We start from the raw sequence: 19,857 nt of genomic DNA, 5'->3' as shown, positions 1-19,857 counted from the left end.
TCAGAGATATAAACCACCCCTCACAAGAAGCCCCCAAACTCCAGTGCTAAGCGAGCCTGGAAGCATCACATTGACCATGTGCAGGGCCCACCTAGTTGGCATGGAGCTGTGAAAAGAACATAGGTTATTAAGTCAGCTACTTCTGTGCCCTTGGACAGAAATTGTACTTTTTCATGTCCATTCCCTCTTCTATAAAATGAAGATAGTCATATCTACTCCCCATAGGACTGAGGTGAGAATGAAATGAGACCAGGGATGGTGGTCTATAGGGTGAAAATTACAATGAAGTATCTTACAGCCACCCACTAATGCCAGAAAGAAACATCAATTCACAGTGAAGTTTTCCTAAATTTTATTGGCACTGAAATAGAACATGGCTGAGCATAAACCCTTCCAAAACACAATTTTTAAAAACCCCAAAAATACACACAAAAAACCCTGAATACAAAATCTAACTTTTCTCCCCAGCCTCCTGGGGGTGGGTTACTGCTCTTAAGGCAGTTAGATTGCCCCGCAATTCCAGGTTTAAATTTAGCTAACATAGGGCATATCACCAAGAGGGTGTCAATATAATTCACAGCAATGCACATGAAATTCCCCAAGATCAGGTAGGGTGGAGAAGGTAGGGGAAGGATCAAAGCCATGGGCTCTGGGCTAGGGGCATTTCATGCAGGAACAGTATAGCCAGTTGTGAACTTAACTCTGGGGAGAAGGCAAAAAAGGAACAATAAAACCAAATACCAAGTACTTTAAGAATGGATTGTATGACCTATAGTGACAGGTGATATCACCAATACTGAAAGCTTCTTACATTAATGTTTCTGGCAAAATGTTCTTTTATAATATAGTATATGCTTCCCAGGTGTGGGAGTGGTAAGGGAATTTGGCCAAAATGATTCTGCTCCAAGACTAATATCTTCTAAGGGTGCATTAGCAAGACATGCAGAAATCAATATTTAGTTAGATGCCACTAGAATATATAATACTGGTAGAAAAAAAAGAACACACATGCAACAGAGAGGAGGAAGAGGCTACTCCTGGGTTAAGTGCAAGGGGTAGTAGGGCTGTGGAAGGGACCAGGCCAGAACCCCCAGCAGTTCTCTGGTTTGCAGCTCCAAAGGACAGCACAGCTGGTGGCAAGATCTGGGTTAGAAATTTGTCAAACATAGGCAGGGCCAGGTCACCAGCTTGGAGGTAGGTGACGGAAAGGGGCTATTAGGCACATGATGGAGTCAAGTAAACTGTGGGATCCAGGCCATGAACTTCTCTTCACCACACTCAGCTTCTTCTATCTATTCACCAATTGAGCCAACTGGCATCAAGATCCAAGGTTCACCATACCAAGGCCTGGATGGCCCTGAAGCAGAAGCTGTGGCCCAAGTAGCTCTGATAAGAGAAGTGGCCTGGGGCCCATGGCAGAGAAATACAGAAACCAGGTGTGAATATTTCCTCCCTCTAGCAAGAGTCCTGGATGGGTGGGAGGTTGGATTTTTGGGTAACCATCCCTATTGTTTTAGCATGAGAGAATTTGGGGATTGGAATCAGGAGGAGTAAATCCCAAAAAGGGAGGAGGAACCCAGAATAATAAGGGATACTTCTGCCCATAGAGCTCACTTGAAACAGGCCTAGGCTCCCCTAAGGCATTGAGGAAAGGATCTTCTACCCAGCCTTGCCTCAAGAGAAGGGCAAATGGCCTTCTAGGATGTTGGTAAAGCCTCTTGAAGGCACTGTTTTCCCCATCTCAACCTGGGGAGAAACTGAGTCCCTGAAGTCAAGGACAAGGCTTATTGGGACTGAGTTTGTAACAGGCCCAATCTGGGAGGTAGAGAGAATGACTGAACATCTTTTTAGCCTCCAATCATTATAAAGCCTATATAACTCTCTAAAAAGAATGGGCATTGGGAGGCCTAATCCTAGGTCAGTTGACATCCTAAAGCATATAGCCAGGGCCCTGCCTCCTTCCCTAAACCCTGTGATGTTCCAATTCTTCAAATCACAGGACCCTGAAGAGGAAGGCAGTGGTGGGGGCTAGTTTTCAACCTACTCCACACTTGCAACAACAGTAAATGTGGGAATGTTTTCCAAATCAAGTGGGAAGTGCCTCTAAGCTATAGAAGGGGTCTGTTCTAGCAAGCTAGACTGAACAGGATAGAGAGGGAAAGGAAGGTCCCATTGGCACCAAAGTGAGCCATTTCTATGCCCAGGGAAGTGAATGAGGGCTGAGGGGCTAGGTTTGGTCCCATGGCTACAATGAACACATGGCATGACTTCAGGGATGCTCTAGTTAGTGGCTCCAGCACAGTGTGAGTTAGGCGAGAGTATAGGAGTACAGGGGCGAGGAAGAAGGGAGGAGGGGTCCCTAGAGGCTGGGTGCCTATTACATGGACTCAAACTCATCTATGCGCTGCTTGGTGTTGCCCTGCCGGATCTGGCGCAGGGTCTTGTATTTGTCTCGGCCCAGTCGCATGTTCTCAGCATGGATCATGTCATTGGCAGTCTTCTTGGACTCATCAAGGGCATTGGCCAGCTCTGAAGTTAGGGCCTGTGAGAATGCAGGGGAATGATGGGTTAATGGCTTTCCTCTCATTTTACCCCCGCTTCTTTAAACACTTTTTCCCTTCTCTCCCCCCTCTCCTCTCCCTTTCCTTGGTGCTTCCCTGCCCCCTCCCTCCTGTCTTCCCTCCTTCTGCCCCCTTTGTGTGTGTGCGTGTGCGCACACATTTTTGAGAGCCTTTTCCAGCCCTGTTTGGACTGCAGTGGGTCAAGAATAAAAAAATAAAACCACAAACTTAGGGGGCCAATTGCAATTGATGACAAGTATTCCCTGAGAGTAGAACAACATACTAAAGATTCAGGTAGAAATTGTGTCAGCTAAGTACTTCCTGAATATAAGAGTAAATGAAGTATGGGTGGAGAATGTGGCAAAAATTTTTTTAAAAAGGAAGAGGTGGTTCAGGGTCTGATTAATAAATAAGAGGTGCCTCTTGTTAAAGTTTTCACTTAAGAAAAGCTCAGGCTTCCATACAGCACTGAGACAGACTCCTCCACCTACTCCCCCATGATGATCTAAGGAAGACCATGTGCTACTAAATCAATGCACATGGTCTCCTTGACCCTTTGGCTCTGCCTAGATACCTTCAGGTGCTTCTGCACACGCTCATTCTTCTCCGCTTCAGTGGTACGTTCCTCTTCACTGCGGTCTTTGGCCATGGCGTCAGCCCTCAGTTCAGCACTGGCCTCTGCCCCATTCTCATCCTGCTCATCCTGCTCATTTTCAGCAGGCTCTGCCACATGAGGAGTACTCATGGCAGTCTTCAGCTCAGCACGGGTCTTCTCTAAGTCTTCTTGTACCATTTGAGCCTGTCCAGTAACAGAGGGAGAGAAGGACAGGCAGTTAGAACAGGCTAACTTGCAGCATCCTATACATGCCTAGAATTCCCCAGAAGAAAGCAGGCACCAGGTAGGCCAAATCAATTCATCCCTGATCCTTAGTTTCCTTGGCTATATAAGAGGAGCAATTGTACCTGTTTCCCTGGAGTACGGAAAAATTCTAGGAAGTTATTTGAGAGAGCTTTGAGCTTCTTCTCTCATGATGCCTGCTGTCAAGGAATGATCCAAACCTAAGGCATCTACGGAACTAGAACCTATGCATGTGGTACCCCTTCCCACAATGCTTTGCTCTGTGTCTTACCTTCTGTTGCCATTCTACAGCCTCACTCTCTTTCTTCTGTCGGGCAATCTCCAGGTGGGAGATCCGAGCTGTCAACTCCGCCATTTCCAAGGCCTATGGATAAAATGAAAGCTTGTGAGAGCTTGGCCTTTAGGTCCTAAAGACTCAGGTGGACAACCTACTGTTCTACTTGCTTGCTGTGCTGGCTCTTTTTACCCCACCTTCTCCAGGAATCCCAGAGGACTACTCTTATTCTCAGTCTACTATAGTACCCTATTAACTCCAAACCATTTCCTTATAAATTAGAGCTCCCCACCTAGACTACAGACATCTTGAAGACAAATAGCATATCATCTCTGTCTCTTCCTCACCTCTCCAACCCTCCCTTCATCCCCATCCCTCAGTCCTTTCTCCTCTCAGTATTGCCCACTGAACAGTGTAGTTAGGGCTTTAGAGATCAGTGTGTCACTGCCTGAAGTGGCAGAGCCTTCCTTGTTATCCTAGGATACTCAGGGCTCCACTAAGATTCTTCCCAGGACAAGTATAGGAAAGACACTCAAGTGTCACAACGCAATATGAAAAAGGGGAAAAAGCCTATGCATACTCTCACATCTTTGGCAAAACTCCTACAGGGGTGTCCAATCTGTCGCCCATGGGCCACATGTGACCCAGGAAGGCTATGAATGCAGTTCAACACAAAATCATAAATTTACTTAGAACTTTTATTTTCTTGCTCGCCAGTTTTCATTAGTGTTTGTGTATTTAATGTGTGGCCCAAGATAATTCTTCTTCCAGTGTGGCCCAGAGATGCCAAAAGGTTGGACACCTCTGTTAGAAGAAACTTCCCCCCAAGAATTAGGTCTTAGCTCCCTGTACTCCCACTGCAAATAGTATGGAGAAGAACATATATCAAGGAACTTGGGTCACAGATTCCTAACTTCTGAGTCACAGAACCCTTGGAAGTTATAGTGAAAGTATGGATTCTCACCTTCCTCCCATTAAAAATGCATAGGCACATAGTTTTAAGTATGATTTTAGGGAGCACTCCCTTCCACGAGGCAGAAATGGGTTCTCATCCTTAGTAACAGCTGAGTGACCTCTGGTAAGTCTCATAAACCTCTCTGAGCCCTAGTTTCCTTGTTTGGACATATATTCCAATATGGGTTAATGACACAGAGTTCTTTGGAAGAAGTAAGAAAGTAAGGAAAAGGGGAAAGTTGTTAGCACAGTTTGTAACACACAGTAGGTAGTTAATCAAGTGTGGATCCCTTCACTTCTTCCTCCCTCTCTTTCCTTTGTCAGATCATCAGCTCAGGTCCCCAAAGACTAAGAAAATAGAGTAAAAGTAAGGGTTAATAAAGACTGCAAAGGTCTCTGGGCCAAACCAATGACTTCTCAGCTTGCTTCTCAATGAACTACCTGCTGGAGGCCCTGCTGGAAAGAGCCAGCCCTATAGGCAGAGGTAGTTGTAAGTAGGTAGGCAGAAAGGGAAGACAGGTCCTTCAATCCCAGTCCATTTTTTTTTGCCTTACCAGCTGTTCCTGGGTCTTCTTCTGATCCCGAGAAGCCTGCAACAGAGCCTCCTTGGCCTCTTCAGCTTCTTGACGCTCTTTGGCCAGTTTTTCAGCCTCACTCTGGGCACGTTTCCGCTCCTGTTCAAGTTCCATAGCCCTGCGGGTCTGTTCTTCCAGTTCTGGGAAGAGAAGGTAGAGAAAAGGAGATGAAGGGTGCAAAGATAAAGAAGAGACACCTAACTACCTTCCTAGGAATGTTTCACACCAGGACATAGCTGGCAGAAAGCTCTGAACAGTCTTCTTCTTGTCCCATCTATTTATCTATTCTGTAGTCACATGTAGATTACGTGGTCTGAGTCTGCAGTTCAGGCAGAGGGTCTCCAGCTCATAGTTAGGTTCTGGAAAAACCCACTCTCCAAGGTGATGTCAAGCCTCACCCTGCTGAGCTTTTTTAGTCTGTTCTTCAATCTGCTTCAGCTTCTCCATCAGTTCCTCCTTCTCTCGTTCAATCTTCTCCTTCTCCTTTTCTGCCATCTCACGTTTCTTCTTCTCATTTTCCAGGAGAGCACTGGGAAAGGAGAAAGAAGGGATTAAACAAGATAGCAAGCCCACATGGAAAAATTGGGATCCCCAAGGCTCCCTGACCCTGGACCCTCAGTCCCCACCCATATAACACATCCAGAGCTTGTGAGCTGGGATCACTCTTCCTTATCTCCACATCTTTGTCCTTACATCATGGTACCATATGGGCTGGTACACTCAAGGCTCAATCAGTTTTCAAAGACTCAGGAGATCCAAACTAGACTTCCAGCTCTGCCACTAACTAGTGGGTAGCCAGTGGATGACCCTACCTGTGTCACTCCTTTGCACTTTTTCTCAGTACCCCTATCTGTAAAATGGCCTATTAAATTCTGCCTTGGCAACCTTACGGAGTTGTAAGGAGACAAGTTTTGGCTCCATGCTGGGATACTCTGCTCCAAGTCTGGTGCTCTCTGTGGCTAGGGCATCAGTCCTCAGGCCTAACTCTGCTGGTTCTCTGAGGCCCAACTCTATTCCTTCTCCCGAGAATTTTTTGGCAAATCTAGAATAAATATTTTCTTTTTCTTGCCCCCCACCCCTTCCAGGAGACTTTTTGCCCTTGGCTAGATGTCTTTTCCCTCTCTGAGCACTCAGAATACTTGGACTATCCTTTTTCCTGTTCCTTCTCCCTCTTATTTTTCCCCACAGCACTTCGTACTGTGAGAATTAATTAATAGAAACCTCATTTAAAATTGAGTCAGGAGGCTAGAACAGAGAACTCTCATGCATATATCATTCAACACATATTACTGACCCTAACAGGAAGAGGCTACCTTGCATCTCCAACAGGAAGTGATACTATATTACTACCCCAGCAGGAGGAAGGAAAGATTCCTCCCTGCCCAGGAACGGTTCAGCCAATGGAGACTGCCATAACTAAGCCAATGAAAACTCAACATACTTCGAACTTTCAGTTTCCTCCATTGAACTCTTCATTTACAATAGCCTCTCCATAAAAGAGCTTTCCTCCTCTTTGCTTCTCTGGACTTGCATATGCCTCACCATTGGACTGCATGTGCTAAATTTCAGTTCTTTGTTGTTCCCAAATAAACACATTCTGCTGGAGAAACATCTGGCTGTCTATTTAAGGTCAATATTTCCATTCCATATACTGTATAATTTTGTTTTGTCTATCTCTTTCCACTAGAATGACAGCTTCACAAGAACAGGGATTTTTGTCTTTTTTTTTTTCATTGCTCAATAAATACTTATCAAGTGAACAAATGACACAGCATTTGTACCTTGAATACTTATGTATTTCCTCTTTCTCCTACTAGACTGTGATGTCCTTAAGGGCAGATTTCTGCCAGATCCAGCTCTATAAACTGCCCCCAATCTCAGTAAGCTTTTCTGAACAAAGGTGATTAATTTTTCATACATGGTGTCATTTTCCAGCCTATTAGATTAGAAGCCTCCTGAAGTTCCAAGCTCTTTATAGAATGTATAGGAATCACCTGGGATCTTATTTGTAAATAAATTACTCAGGTGAAATTAATATAAAATTAACCATTTTAAAGCCAACGATTCAGTGGCATTTAGTACATTAACAATACTATCTAGTTCCAAATATTTTCATCACTCCAAAGTAAAAACCCACATCCACTAAGCAGTTTCTCCCTATCTCCCATGCCCTAGCCCCTGACAATCACCAATCTACATTCTGTCTCTATACATTACACTATTCTGGATATTTCGTATAAATGGAATCATACAATATGTGACTTTTTGTGTCTAATTTCTTTCAATTAGCATAATGTTTTAGAGATTCATCTACATTGTAGTATGCATCTGTACTTCATGCCTTTTTATGGCTGAATAACATTCCATTGTATGGATATATAATTTATTTATCCGTTCATTCATTGATGGACACTTGAGCTGTTTCCACCTTCTGGATATTGTAAATAACATTACTATGAATACATGTGTACATATAGCTTTTTGAACACCTGTTTTCAATTCTTTGGAGCATATACCTAGGAGTGGAATTGTGGGATCATATGGTAATTCTATATTGAACTTATTGAGAAGCCATCAAACTCTTTTGCATAGCAGCTGAACCATTTTACATCCCTGCCAGCAACAAACATGAGTTCCAATTCTCTACATCCTTGCCAACAGCTGTTATTTTTATTTATTATATCCATATTAGTCAGCATGAAGTGGTACCTCACTGTGGTTTTGATTTATAATCCCCTAATGGCTAAAGGTGTTTTCATGTGCTTATTGGTCATTAGGATATCTTCATTGGAGAAATGGTTACTAGGATCTTAAAATGCAGATTCTGAATCAACAGGTCTGGGATAAAAATCTCAGATTGTTCCTTATTCTAACAAGTTTCCAAGTTGATGCTGATGCTGCTGAGCCTTGCTGTACTTTGAGTAGCAAGGACTTCCAGTGCACAGGGGCTTTGTAGGGAAAATTCTGGTGGCTCTGCCTAATTCCACCAAAAAACCCTTACAGGGTCTAAATTTAAATGTGCATGGAGCCTTATGCTAATGCCAATATACTGGTCAGATAACCTAGAACAACCCAGAGTCTGCCTAGAAGAGCAATAGCATGAGGATCATAAACAACGTGGTTTATGACCACATTTCAGAGGCTATGAAATGAACCTCTGAAAGCCTAAGCTTCTGATGCCTGCTTCCTGGATGAGATCTCATTACTGTACAACATTCTCATTTTCTCTCTCTCTCCCTGCTCCTTCTCCCTTCCCCCAGTTCCAGGATGGCTTCATGTTCTGCTTCTAGCAGACTTGGCAACTTAGAGCAGTATCTTTACCCCAGCCTTGGTCCCTACTTGAGCTCCACATCACCTACCGCTCCATCTGCTTCTGGTGCTTCTCTTCTCGAGCCTGTGCCTTCATCTGCTGCACCTCGATGGTGTCTGGCTTGCGACGGCGCATGTATAGCTCATGGTTCCCCATGCACAGGGCCAAGATCCGCTTGTTAATCCGCAGTCGGGGAGCATAGAAGACAAAGTCCTAGAGGGAAACCAGCAATCAGAAAAAGTTTAGAACAAGGAAAATGAGGAGAGACTCAGAGATGGAGAGCAGGATGACATGTAGTGATGGGGAGGTTAGGGAGTGGAGGGATTGAGCAAAAAAGGAAAAAGGATTCATGGACATGGACAACAGTGTGGTGATTGCTGGGAGGAGATGGGTATAAGGGGACTAAATGGTAATAGGAAAAATACAATAAAGATTAAATCAAAAAAAAGAAAAAAAGGTTTTGAGGGAGAGGTGAAGATGAACTTAAGTCCAAAAGAACTAGAAAGATCATTTACTGTATTTTGCTGTGTATAATGTGCACCAATGTTTTTGTATGCATTATAAAGGGGATTATTACACCCATTGTATGTAATCATTATACCCACGTATAATACGCATCCTTATTTTTCCGTCAAAAATTTGGGCAGAAGTGTGCATTATACACGGCAAAATATGTCACTGAATTCTCTATTACAGATAGAGAGGCTAGTTATCAGAGTGATGAAGATCCTTGCCTAGGATTAAACAGGTTAGTTAACAGACCCAGGATTAGAATCCAGGTTTGACTCTGAAATCAGTGCTCTTTGTACGAAATCACAATTTCTTTCAACCTTTGCATTCTAAAATACCCTCCGTCCAGTTAAAAATTAGGAACTGAGTTTATCTGCTAATTAGGGATCCTTCTGGATCTCAGGGGTCACTCTTCGAGGCTCAATAATCCATGCATAACACCCTGATGAGTGCAGTATGAGTGGCTGGACTGTTTCTGTAATCTTCTAAAAGCATACCCTAGACCCAACCCCATAAATCTTTTTGGAATAACATCAATTTGTTGTTCCATGTACTGATGTATTCACTGGTTGATTCTTGTACATGCCATGACTGGGGATCAAACTTGCAACCTTGGTGTATAGGGACAGTGCTCTAACCAACTGAACTACCCTGGAAGGGCCTACACAGAGTTCATTCTTGAATTATTATTAATTATTGTATTACTTTACATATGAACAACTATAAATCAACTTTTGCCCTACCTGTATATGAACAGTTTCTACCTTCTGGGGCCTAGAAGCTTTAAAAGATAAGATACACTCTATTTTCACCCCAGAGCCCCAGGGCAGCAGAAGACAGTGGCTAAGACACAGCACTTAGATTGCCTGTGGCTCTCCCCTAAGACTTAGGTAGCAGGGTGGCACAGGCACAGGAATACCTCCTAGCCATTTCTTGACATCAACATCTCTTTCCATCACCAATCTCCTTTTGTGCCTCCTGTACACACACACACACACACACACACACACACACACACACACACACGACAGAAAACTAATTATGAGATTACTTCTACCATTATCCAGACCTTGGCACGTACTTGTCTTGGCCAGTGGGAGGAATTACTTACTGGGGCTTTTTTGTCAATGGGCTTGATGACAAATTTCTTGTCATTGAAAGAGATGTTTCTGATTTCACTCCAAGGGAAGCCTATCTTGGGAGTCAGTCTGTAGAAATGGAGACCAAGAACATCAGAACAAGGGCAAAACAAGAAGAACATAGAGGGTTGGTGCCTTTCCCCACCCCACCAACTTCTCCTTTCAGGAGGTAGATTTATTGCAAGCTCAGTCAGTGTCATGACATGCCACCAGGTCAGTTTGCCAGCTCTGAGGCTGCACAAAGGACCTCTTAATACTACATGGCACTCTTTGTTCCAAACTCTGAGATTTGTTTTAGTATATTTTTTGCAGGGCATGGACCTTGTAACAATCTCTCATAGACTCCTCAGGCTTATTTAACTGGGGTTCTTCCTCCCAAGGCTGTAAAAGTTGAAGAGAAAGTAAATAATGAGCTCCAAATTCAGAAGTTACATGAACAATAATCTATTGATCTGCATCTTCACCAAGAGCAGACCAAGGGGAAAAAATAAGCAAATGAGATAAGGTTGTAGTGAGAGATTATAGGCCAAAAGGCAGTTTATCATCATATAGGAGTGGGATTAATTACAAATCCTGACAAAAAAAAGGTTCTAGCCCACTGTTATAATAAGAGCCACACATGTAATTTTAAATTTTCTAGTAGCCACATAAAAATAAATAAAAAGAAATAGGTGAAATGAACTGTTACAACAGTTCATTTTGGATAGTACATCCAAAATACTATCATTTACACATGCAAATCAATATTTCAAAAAAATGGAACATTTTACATTCTGCTTTTCGCACTAAGTCTTCCAAGTGTGGTGTGCAGTTTATACTTAAAACACATCTCAGTCTACTATAGCCACATTTCAAGTGCTCAGTAGCCACATGTAGCCAGAGCTACCATGATGAATAGTAAAAGTCTAGTCAATGTAAGACTTACAGGTTTGAGCGAAGTTGTGCAATTATATGGGCTGGTCTAAACTAGGTAGAAAAACAACTACCCAGGTGGGACCCAGTACTGTGTACAGTCTTACTCTGTGATGAGTGTCAAAGTGGCTCAAATAATCCAAGAGACCCCTAGGATAATATACCTGTCATTCTGTTCATAGATGTTGAGACCCAAAGCATCCACCCCCAGCCACAGCTCTGAGCCTTTCTTGTTTTTGATGCTGAAGTAGTTCACACCATACATCTCCAGGTCCTGGGCAATCTTCAGATACTCCAGGACAGCATCCTCCCTAAACAACAGAGTCAGAAGTTACAGAAGGGAACGTATGAATCAGACCTAGGGAGAAAGAAATCCTACATGTTGTGCACTTCTGACAAGCATCTTGCCATTAGGGGTGGGAAAGGGGATGGAAAGCAAGCAGATGATGATGAATAGAGCACAACATGAAGCATGATGTCTGAAGTTCCCAAGGGAAATAAGGGTGAGCTGAAGCTTGCTTATCCTCTAGTATGTTAGCTGTCATAGAAGCCTCTTATACGGGCACATTCTTAACAGAGTCTACATGGGGTGGTGATGGCAAAATGACAAGACTTGTTCCTCAACTAAACAGCCCCCAAATGGTTTGCCATGAGAGAGCTCATTCCCTGCTACTTTCTTGGGGAGGAACCCCTAGTGGCCCAGATGGTCCCTAGGGATCCTAAGGGACCCTCCATTTTGTTATGGCCAAAACTGTTTGGGCCATCAATTGCCATCATTTACAAAAAAATACAGCTTTATAATGGTTCTGATTATCCTTCTATCTCTCTAAATTCCCTTGTACAGTGCATTCCTCTCTCTTTCTCTCCCCAACATCCAATGTTCTTAGCCCTCGGCCTCTTATCCCCCAGAACAAAGTCTCATCCTCCCTGCAAGGGCAGCAGAAGCCCATAGTTGCTAGGGCAAGCTTACCTGAGCATGCCCCGATGCTCCTCATGCCACACCTGGATCCGTTCCTCCCACTGGTCCTTGTTGAGCTTGTGTTGCTCCAGTACCCTGGAAAGACAATGGGAAATGTATAGTTTAAAGCACAAAGTCCAAACTGCAGGGGTTAAGGAAAGCCCACGTATCTCTCTAAGGTGTTGCTGCAAAGAGGTTGTAGAGTCAGCCCACTGAGATGAAACTGGAAGTGGACTGAAATTACAGCAAGAGGTATTATTTAGACATAGGGAACAGCCTGAGAGGTAGGAAAGATACAAGAATGAGTGACCAAGCAAAACAATGGGAACACCTTCTTTTATACCTTTAGCCAGAAAATCCAATAATGCCGTGGTCCCCAAGTAGAGCAGTAATGTATCAAGAGTCTGTTCTGACTTGTGTGGCTAAGAGTAGGGATGGGCCTCAAAGAAGGATGCACACTCTCTTCTAGATCCTTGTGGGACCAACAGTTTGTGTTTGTGAGAATACTGCTCAGGGATGAAATTATAGCCTGTGGCTATAGAACAGAGAACTGAGCCCCCAAATGGCTTTGGGAAAAACTAACAGGCTCAACCTCTCAGATCTAGATCATAAACAAGGCTGTTTTTTTCAAATATATGATCTCAGATATCATGGCAGTGACTCAGGTAGAGTCCCAGAGCACAACCACTATCCCCAATACCTTCGGGTGAATTGTGCATATGCCACAGCTCCAATGGGAAAGAGGCTCCCAGAATGAAGCAGAAGTTTTCCTTCCAATACAAAAAAAAAGAAAGAAAGAAAAGAAAAGAAAGAAGGAAAGAAAGAAAGAAAGAAAGAAAGAAAGAAAGAAAGAAAGAAAGAAAGAAAGAAAGAAAGAAAGAAAGAAAGAAATTCTATGAAAATGGCCACTGAATGCAGTGGCAAAAAACTCAAGACTGAAAAATCAAGAAACTAGGGTTCCAGGTCTGGCTCTGCCTCAAATGAGCTGTGAGATATTGAGCAAGTCAGAGTAAGAACACCTCTGCACCTCTGTTTCCTTAGCCAGGAAATAAGGATAATTGCCTGCCTCATTCATTCTGTGTGTTGTTGTGATGCTAAAACAAAAATAATGAGTGCTTTAGAGCATTCAGCTTTGAAGTTTACAAAAGCAGAAAGCTCTGGCCACTGGTTACCAATATTAAAAGACTGAGCTACCCATGTCCCTGGCTTGCATATTTGCCTCGCTCCTCTGTGAACCTCTGATATAAGAGGTCTAAGTCAGTAAAAAGTGTTAAGAAAAATGGAACCAGGGAGAATAGAAAAATCAATTCATCTCTGGTTCTCAATAAATGAACTTGTTTCCAGGGTAATGAAGTTCTATAATCAGACAAACAGAAGGCAGGGGAGAGGCGAAGCTTTTTATTGTGAGAGCCCAGGAAACAACAGCAGGGTGTGGTGCCATATGCAAATATGCCTCTCTGACTACCATAACAACATGGTCTTCAGGAGGAAGGAACGTATCTGGCAGCCCCTGTGTAATAGGAATTGATCAGCCTTGGGCCACAGGCCCCCTGGCCAGGACAGACAGCCAGGTGCAACCTTACCTCTGCGGAAGCAACTTGTCCCCTGCCAAGTAGCCAGACTTGTGAACTTCCTTATTGAAGTCACCATACTTGGACTGGACAGCATAGGAGGCCAGCAGCACAGCAGTCTCAGGTGGGCAGTAAATGTCATCATTGAGAATGCCCTCCTTCACTTGCAGGAAGAACAGGCGCTGAGTGATATCCTGGATCAATTCCTCAGATACATCCTCAGGGTAGAACTTGGCCCGGAACTTGAAGAGCAGGGGGCTTTCCTTCCGCACATCCTGGGCAGTCACCTGGAAGTAACAAGGAGTTATGGGTTTTCAAAAAAGTAGACTTTAGGGTGGGAAAGTAGCTGTAGGGTGGGGAGAAGACACTGAAAGTTCATCAGTCTGGGTAATCCCAAAGAGCCAGGGAGCAACTCTCCCAGTAATTCAGAAAAGAGACACATTATTTTCACTGGGGACTGAATCCCATGTCCACAATTGCTTCCTACTGAGCATTTGTTCCTGAAATGAAGATGGTCACAAGCTCCCAAATCATCATCTTACAGTACAAGGTCTGTTCAGAAAAACTTCAGCCATTGTTAATATAACAAGAACAGTTTGCGTGACATCAGTGTAGCCTGGCAGCCAAGATGAGTGAACTGGAATGTGCATGTGTGAACAGTGATGACTTAACTGTACTAGTCAGTGGGGGCGGTAGACATCGTTGAGTGAGCATGTGTACTGTGTGGGCATCGCACTTGAAATGACTGAGGAAATAGAGCAAAGAATCTGCATCCAATTTTGCATGAAGCTTTAACATTCCTCTGCTGAAACAATTCTGACTATTCAGAAAACTGCATCTATGGGCAACTCGTGATTGGCAGCTTTATCATGACAACGTGCCTGCTCATGTATCAAGTCCTGTACAGAGTTTTTGGCGAAACATGAAATCACCCAGGTGACTCAGCCCCCTACAGCCCAGATTTGGTGCCCTAAGACAACTGGCTTTTCCCAAAACTAAAATCACCCTTGAAAGGGAAGAGATTTCAGGAAAATACCACGGGGAAGCTGATGGCGACTGGGAGAACTATGTGAGGTCCTTAGGTGCCTCCTTGGAAAGGGACTGAGGTGGCATTGTCCTGTGTACAATGTTTCTTGTATCTTGTGTCTTCTTCAATAAATGTCTCTATTTTTCATACTACATGGCTGGATACCTTCTGAACAAACCTCATATGTCCAACTGCCTGTAAATTCTAAGGGGAGGCTTGAGAGAGCTCCTCTTTTAAGGCTCCCCCAACTCCATGAATTAGGAAAGACCAGGATGACTAAAGCCTGGGAATTGGCTAGGTAAGAGAACAAACTAGGTTGTCTTTTAAAGCCTGAAATTGGCTCCTAACAGTTCCACATTTCTCCAGCAAAAGTCTCCACTCTTTGTGAAAACAAGATTCTGCCAGCCAGAAAGTGAGGCACCTATCCCCTAGACACAATCAGCAAAACAAGCCACAGGACAGAGCAAGGACCTTCAGGGACAAAGTTAGCCAATTTGAGGGTATTGAGATGAAGGACTGCCATGTCCCTGAAGAGATGCTACTTGGAGGTAGAGAACTTGAATGGACCTATACTCAAATCATCCCATTTGGAAATCAATTTGAGATAGAAAATGAAGAAAGAACATATATATGGCATTCAGGCATCAGTTGACAGGTTGGGAAAGAAACAAGGTAAGATTATGAGACCTTTGAGATTCCAGTTCAAGAGTATGTGACCGTCTTTTTAAAAAATTCCCTAAAGCCCTTGAGTTTGAAAAAAAAAATAATACCAATCTCCTCCTGAAGAATCACTAATGGCTATAGTTTAAATTAAGCCAAAGTTCAAGATAGAGCTCCCGATAGGAATGGAAAGATATGTTCCTCCTTGGACCCTGGTCGTTCTTGCTGTGAGAAGTCAAAGTGGAAATAGTACAAGAGCTTTGCCTTGGCTGAGTCCTCTTCCCTTATTCTGATCCACTGGTCAACAGATGGCCCAGAAAAACACAGCCCTAGGTGCCCTGGATTTGCTGGCTAGCACATGTTACCCCACCTCCGAGCAAGACCTGGAAGAGGAATGAATTCCAAACCTGAGAGTGGGGTAAGCACTTACCTTCTTATTGAGTTTCAGCCAAGTGGAGAAACCCTTAGTGTCCTGGTATTGCAGACCAAAGAACCAAATTTCCCTCAGGCCAATCGTTTTCACTACCTGCAAGAGAAAACACAAAACTACCACTGATTGAATGCCCTTGCCTGTGCCAGGCACAAAGGACACAAATGCAACGCCTCACTTAGTCCCTAACCTTAAAGGACATAAGGTGCCCAGGGTCTGAAAAGAAACTACACTTGAGCAGCAACCAAGACATGATGTCAGCATCTCTTTTTCACAAAGTACTTCTGAGGTAGGGGATGGATCTGTGATTTACGAGCACTACCACACACCAATAACTTTATTATCTCCTTTAATTTTCACAAGAGCTTTATGATATAATTACAATCAGGCCCATTTTATAGATAGTGAAAGTAAGGTTCAGAAAAGTGGAGGTTCAGTTAGTCAGTAGCGGAGTCAGATCTGTTTGACTCCAAACCTATTCAAATCCAGTGCTTTCTGCCACTTCCCTCCCTCTATTATGCCATGCGGCTTCCCACTCCCAGGATGGATTAAAGGTTGAAGGTAGAGATTATTGGCTTCACTCCTGCATCTTGTTCTCCTGGATTACTCTTCTATCTTTAGCAACTAGAAATAATGCCCACGACCTTCAGACTGAGTCTCATTTACAATGCCCCAAGAAAGAACCTTTGAGGAGACAGAGCAGGGACTGTGGTATCTATATATCCAAAAGCTGGGCCATGTTTGGGGACTGAGATGCTTCTTTCCAGCCCTGATTAGAGTGCAGTCACAATTTCTGTTACCAATCATTCAGTTTAAAAGTGGGAATGAGGGTGGAAACAGAGTGAGTACCTCAGTGTCGTAGCTGAGGGGCCCCCTGATGTTCTGGGCCTCTTGCCTGAGCAGTGGGAAGGAAAGGGAGGCCAGCCAGGAGAAGACAGATGGGATCTGTTTTCCAGTCCCTGACATTAGCATGTTAATAGTTCTGGCTGGCGTCTGAAACCCAGCATGCCTACCACTGGGGATGAAGGCAATAAAGCTGAGCCACATCCCAATGAGGTCATGCTGGCATGGAGCGGTCTTCTTTATCTTCTATTTTTTGGGTGGGGGCAGAGGCAGGGGGAAAGTGGAAGGCAATAGAGGTGGAGGGGTGAGATGAAGAAATTTACCTGGAGACAGAAACAGGGAACAAGGACACAGTGTTGCTGACGTCCTTCCCTGTGAATAAATCACTATCTCCCCTCAAAATACACATATACACACATACACACACACACCTCCACTGTATCCACAAAGTTTCTACTGTGCATCCAAAGCCAGGACCCATAGTCACCCTCAGACCTTACAATCTAGAGTTTCAGAGGCCCCAAGGAAAAAAGTAGCTCATATTTTTAGGTCCCTATTATATATGTGAAGTAGTGAACACTGAAGTACCCTGAGATAGCTATAATATCTCCATTTTATAAAGGAGGAAACTGAGGTTTAGAGAGGCAATCTTTCTAAAACCATTGACCCTAGACTAGACTCCTGATGCGCGTAACTCCAAAACCTGTACCCTTTCTTCTCTAGCATGCTTTCTCCTAATTCCAAAGGTTCATAGGAATTTAGGAGCCCTAGGGTTCTCAACTGACTAACTGCTTTGTCTCAGTTTTAGTCTAGATATCCTATCCAACTGATGAAATTTGATTACTTACGCATCTATATATGGTTTCTGGCTTTCCCACAACCACTTTGGGGAGAAGCCACATTCCCAAGTCATCAACCTTCACTGCTCACTGGGGCAGTAAATACTGATGACCTTACTTTTTGTATCTTAAAGCAGGTATCAGGAAACCTGAAAGACTCACCTCTGTCTCCACTTTGCTGTGTGATATCAAGGCAGTGCATTTCCCTCTCTGGACCTCAGCTTCCCCATCTATCTTGCTTCCCTATCTGCTACAAATGGTGTGGCATAAATGGCCTCTTTCTTCTCTCAAGCTTTATCATTCTATTAATTAGATTTTTATAAATGACTAAGAAATACAATCTCATTTCCCTTCTACCTCTTGCTGACTATGGTAACCAGGAACATGTTTAGAAAAGATAGGATGGGGGTGGGGTGTGAGAAAAGATCAAAAGACTTCCATGATTCAATGGCAAGGTGAATCCCTGAGACTAAGTCAATAAGTAGTAAGAACTGCCAGCAGGTTTCAGATGGAGAATAAATAATGTTAATGTTGAAATGTGGTATTGGCTATTTTTTTTTTTTGCAGAGAATAGAGGGGGAGTGTGCAAACAGGAAAGATTGTTTAAAGCACCTTTCTCACCCTAGATATAAGATAGGGACCAACTAACAGTTCTAATCATTTTCCACAAGGTTGCAGAAGGATATTGTGTCCAGGTGCAATCAGTGAGAAGAAGTTACAGGACAGAAAGAGACCCACCAAAAATCCTGAAGATCAATAAATAGGGCCAGGATACTAGGTCAGGGAATGAGGGTAAAGCAAACTGGAAAGAGAGCTGGAAGAGCAGCAACTCGTCTTTACCTGTTTCAACAGCTCCATTGTAGAGGCTCAGACACCCCAGAACTAAAAAGGAGTATAGCAGGCACAGACTGCACCACCAGTTCCAGAGGTTCCAGGAGTGACCTCTTTACCCTCTTGCACCAGATTTTCTGGTTCACTAGTGAGATTGGTAAAAGTGTGATGAGAAGAGGAGTATGACTGCCAAACTGGTTCTAGGATCTGGAGTATCTCTGAGGAGAAGCTGGACCAAGTAATAGCTAAAGTGCTACCAAAAAAATAGATTTTACAATCAGTAGGGAATTTTAATCTCTCTAAGCACTGTGTCTTCCCTTATGAACATAGAAAAATCGGATGCATATGAATTTTACACTCCTTTAGGCTCCAGCACTCGGAGAGATGAGCAATGTCTCTCAGTCTACTGAAGTCCCAAAGTAAGGAAGTAAGGGTGTATGCAGGAGGACGAAATATGGCCTGAAATCAGAATTAAGACTGAAAAAGAACAAAGGATACAACAGATGACCCCTGGACCCTAGGGTATAAGGAAATCTCAAGTCTTGGAAAACAGGCCAAGCTTTGCTTACTTCCAGCTTTGCTTCCAGGTGATATGTCCACTCCAGAGGAAAGAGAAACCTGATTTTCTAGTGGGAGAACATATCTAGATCCTGGTTCCAGGAACAACATATGTAGCTCCAGTGAGTAGGATCCTATCCTTCTACTCTGAGAAATGGCTTCACCCCCAAGGGAAAAAAAAATTCTTTCTTGGCTCCCTTTGACCCAAACAGCCAGCTCATGTGACCTGAGCTAGTATTTCTCAAAGCTGCCATGGAAGAAATCCTTAAGCAGCATAAAATAATGGGTGCATATACCCAGGGGCCACAAGGATGGAGTAAGGTAGGGGTAATACAAGTAGAAGTTTGCAAGGCAGAATTACTTTGAAGCCACAGGTTTAGTCTTAATCATTTGCGCAAATTTTACATTCTACTCCTTAAATCATTGTTTTAATAATGAAATAGAGAGCACCTACAAGTAAAACTGATGTTCCAAGATACTAAATCCCATTCATTCCACAGCTCTGTGTACTGCCTAGAACTGCCACATACACCTAGAGGGACTATAGCTTCAGTTTGTAAGACACTGGCTGTGGATTCTATTCAGCCCCACAATACAAACCTGCAAAACAGACTGTGGAGCACTATACAGTCCAAGCAGCATAAACTTGAAAACTAAGACCCAGTAAGAGAAAGAGATTTGCCTCTGAGAAAATCCTCCCTAATTAGCAGAAGCACTTGGATGTAAGAACCCCCTTCTTCTCTTTTGCATATGAAGCCTGCCCATATCTGAAGTCTGCGGAGGGAAGGGGAGATCAGGTCAATTCTGGAGCACAGAGCACCCCCTCCTTCTATACCCCATGCATCTATCTGAGTAAACAAATTAGTGACGTAATTTACCACTTCAGAAGCCCAGAAAAGGATCAAGAAGCAAGGCTGGAGCCCCAAGAGGAAAACTGCATGAGAAATTATGTGCAAAACTGCGTCAATGCCCAAACACCTGAGGCCCACTGAGATTCCATTACAGGCCTAGCAGCAGCTACATCAGCCACTCACCTAAAAGCAAAT

At 43.5% G+C, this 19,857-nt stretch overlaps 1 protein-coding gene across 1 annotated transcript in view; it reads right to left on the bottom strand.

Annotated features, from left to right (window-relative positions):
- Positions 1–360: 360 nt before the first annotated feature.
- Positions 361–19,857, bottom strand: part of MSN (moesin) — a 66,292-nt gene continuing 46,795 nt past the window's right edge. Inside the window, exons 3-13 of the mRNA XM_054574250.1 lie at positions 15,741–15,836; positions 13,636–13,910; positions 12,065–12,148; positions 11,259–11,405; positions 10,155–10,251; positions 8,583–8,746; positions 5,622–5,752; positions 5,203–5,363; positions 3,692–3,784; positions 3,136–3,360; positions 361–2,542 (exon numbers count right to left, since the gene is read on the bottom strand). Of these exons, the coding sequence (XP_054430225.1) occupies positions 2,378–2,542; positions 3,136–3,360; positions 3,692–3,784; positions 5,203–5,363; positions 5,622–5,752; positions 8,583–8,746; positions 10,155–10,251; positions 11,259–11,405; positions 12,065–12,148; positions 13,636–13,910; positions 15,741–15,836 (1,638 nt within the window). The 3' untranslated portion in view covers positions 361–2,377. The remainder of the gene's footprint in view (positions 2,543–3,135; positions 3,361–3,691; positions 3,785–5,202; positions 5,364–5,621; positions 5,753–8,582; positions 8,747–10,154; positions 10,252–11,258; positions 11,406–12,064; positions 12,149–13,635; positions 13,911–15,740; positions 15,837–19,857) is intronic.

The sequence above is a fragment of the Pteronotus mesoamericanus genome, unplaced genomic scaffold, assembly GCF_021234165.1.
Source record: "Pteronotus mesoamericanus isolate MK-2021 breed Mesoamerican mustached bat unplaced genomic scaffold, CSHL_Meso_final contig_256, whole genome shotgun sequence".
In the NCBI taxonomy this organism is placed as follows: domain Eukaryota; kingdom Metazoa; phylum Chordata; class Mammalia; order Chiroptera; family Mormoopidae; genus Pteronotus; species Pteronotus mesoamericanus.
Note: the sequence above shows the minus strand (reverse complement) of the source record. Positions and strands in the feature narration are given on the sequence as shown.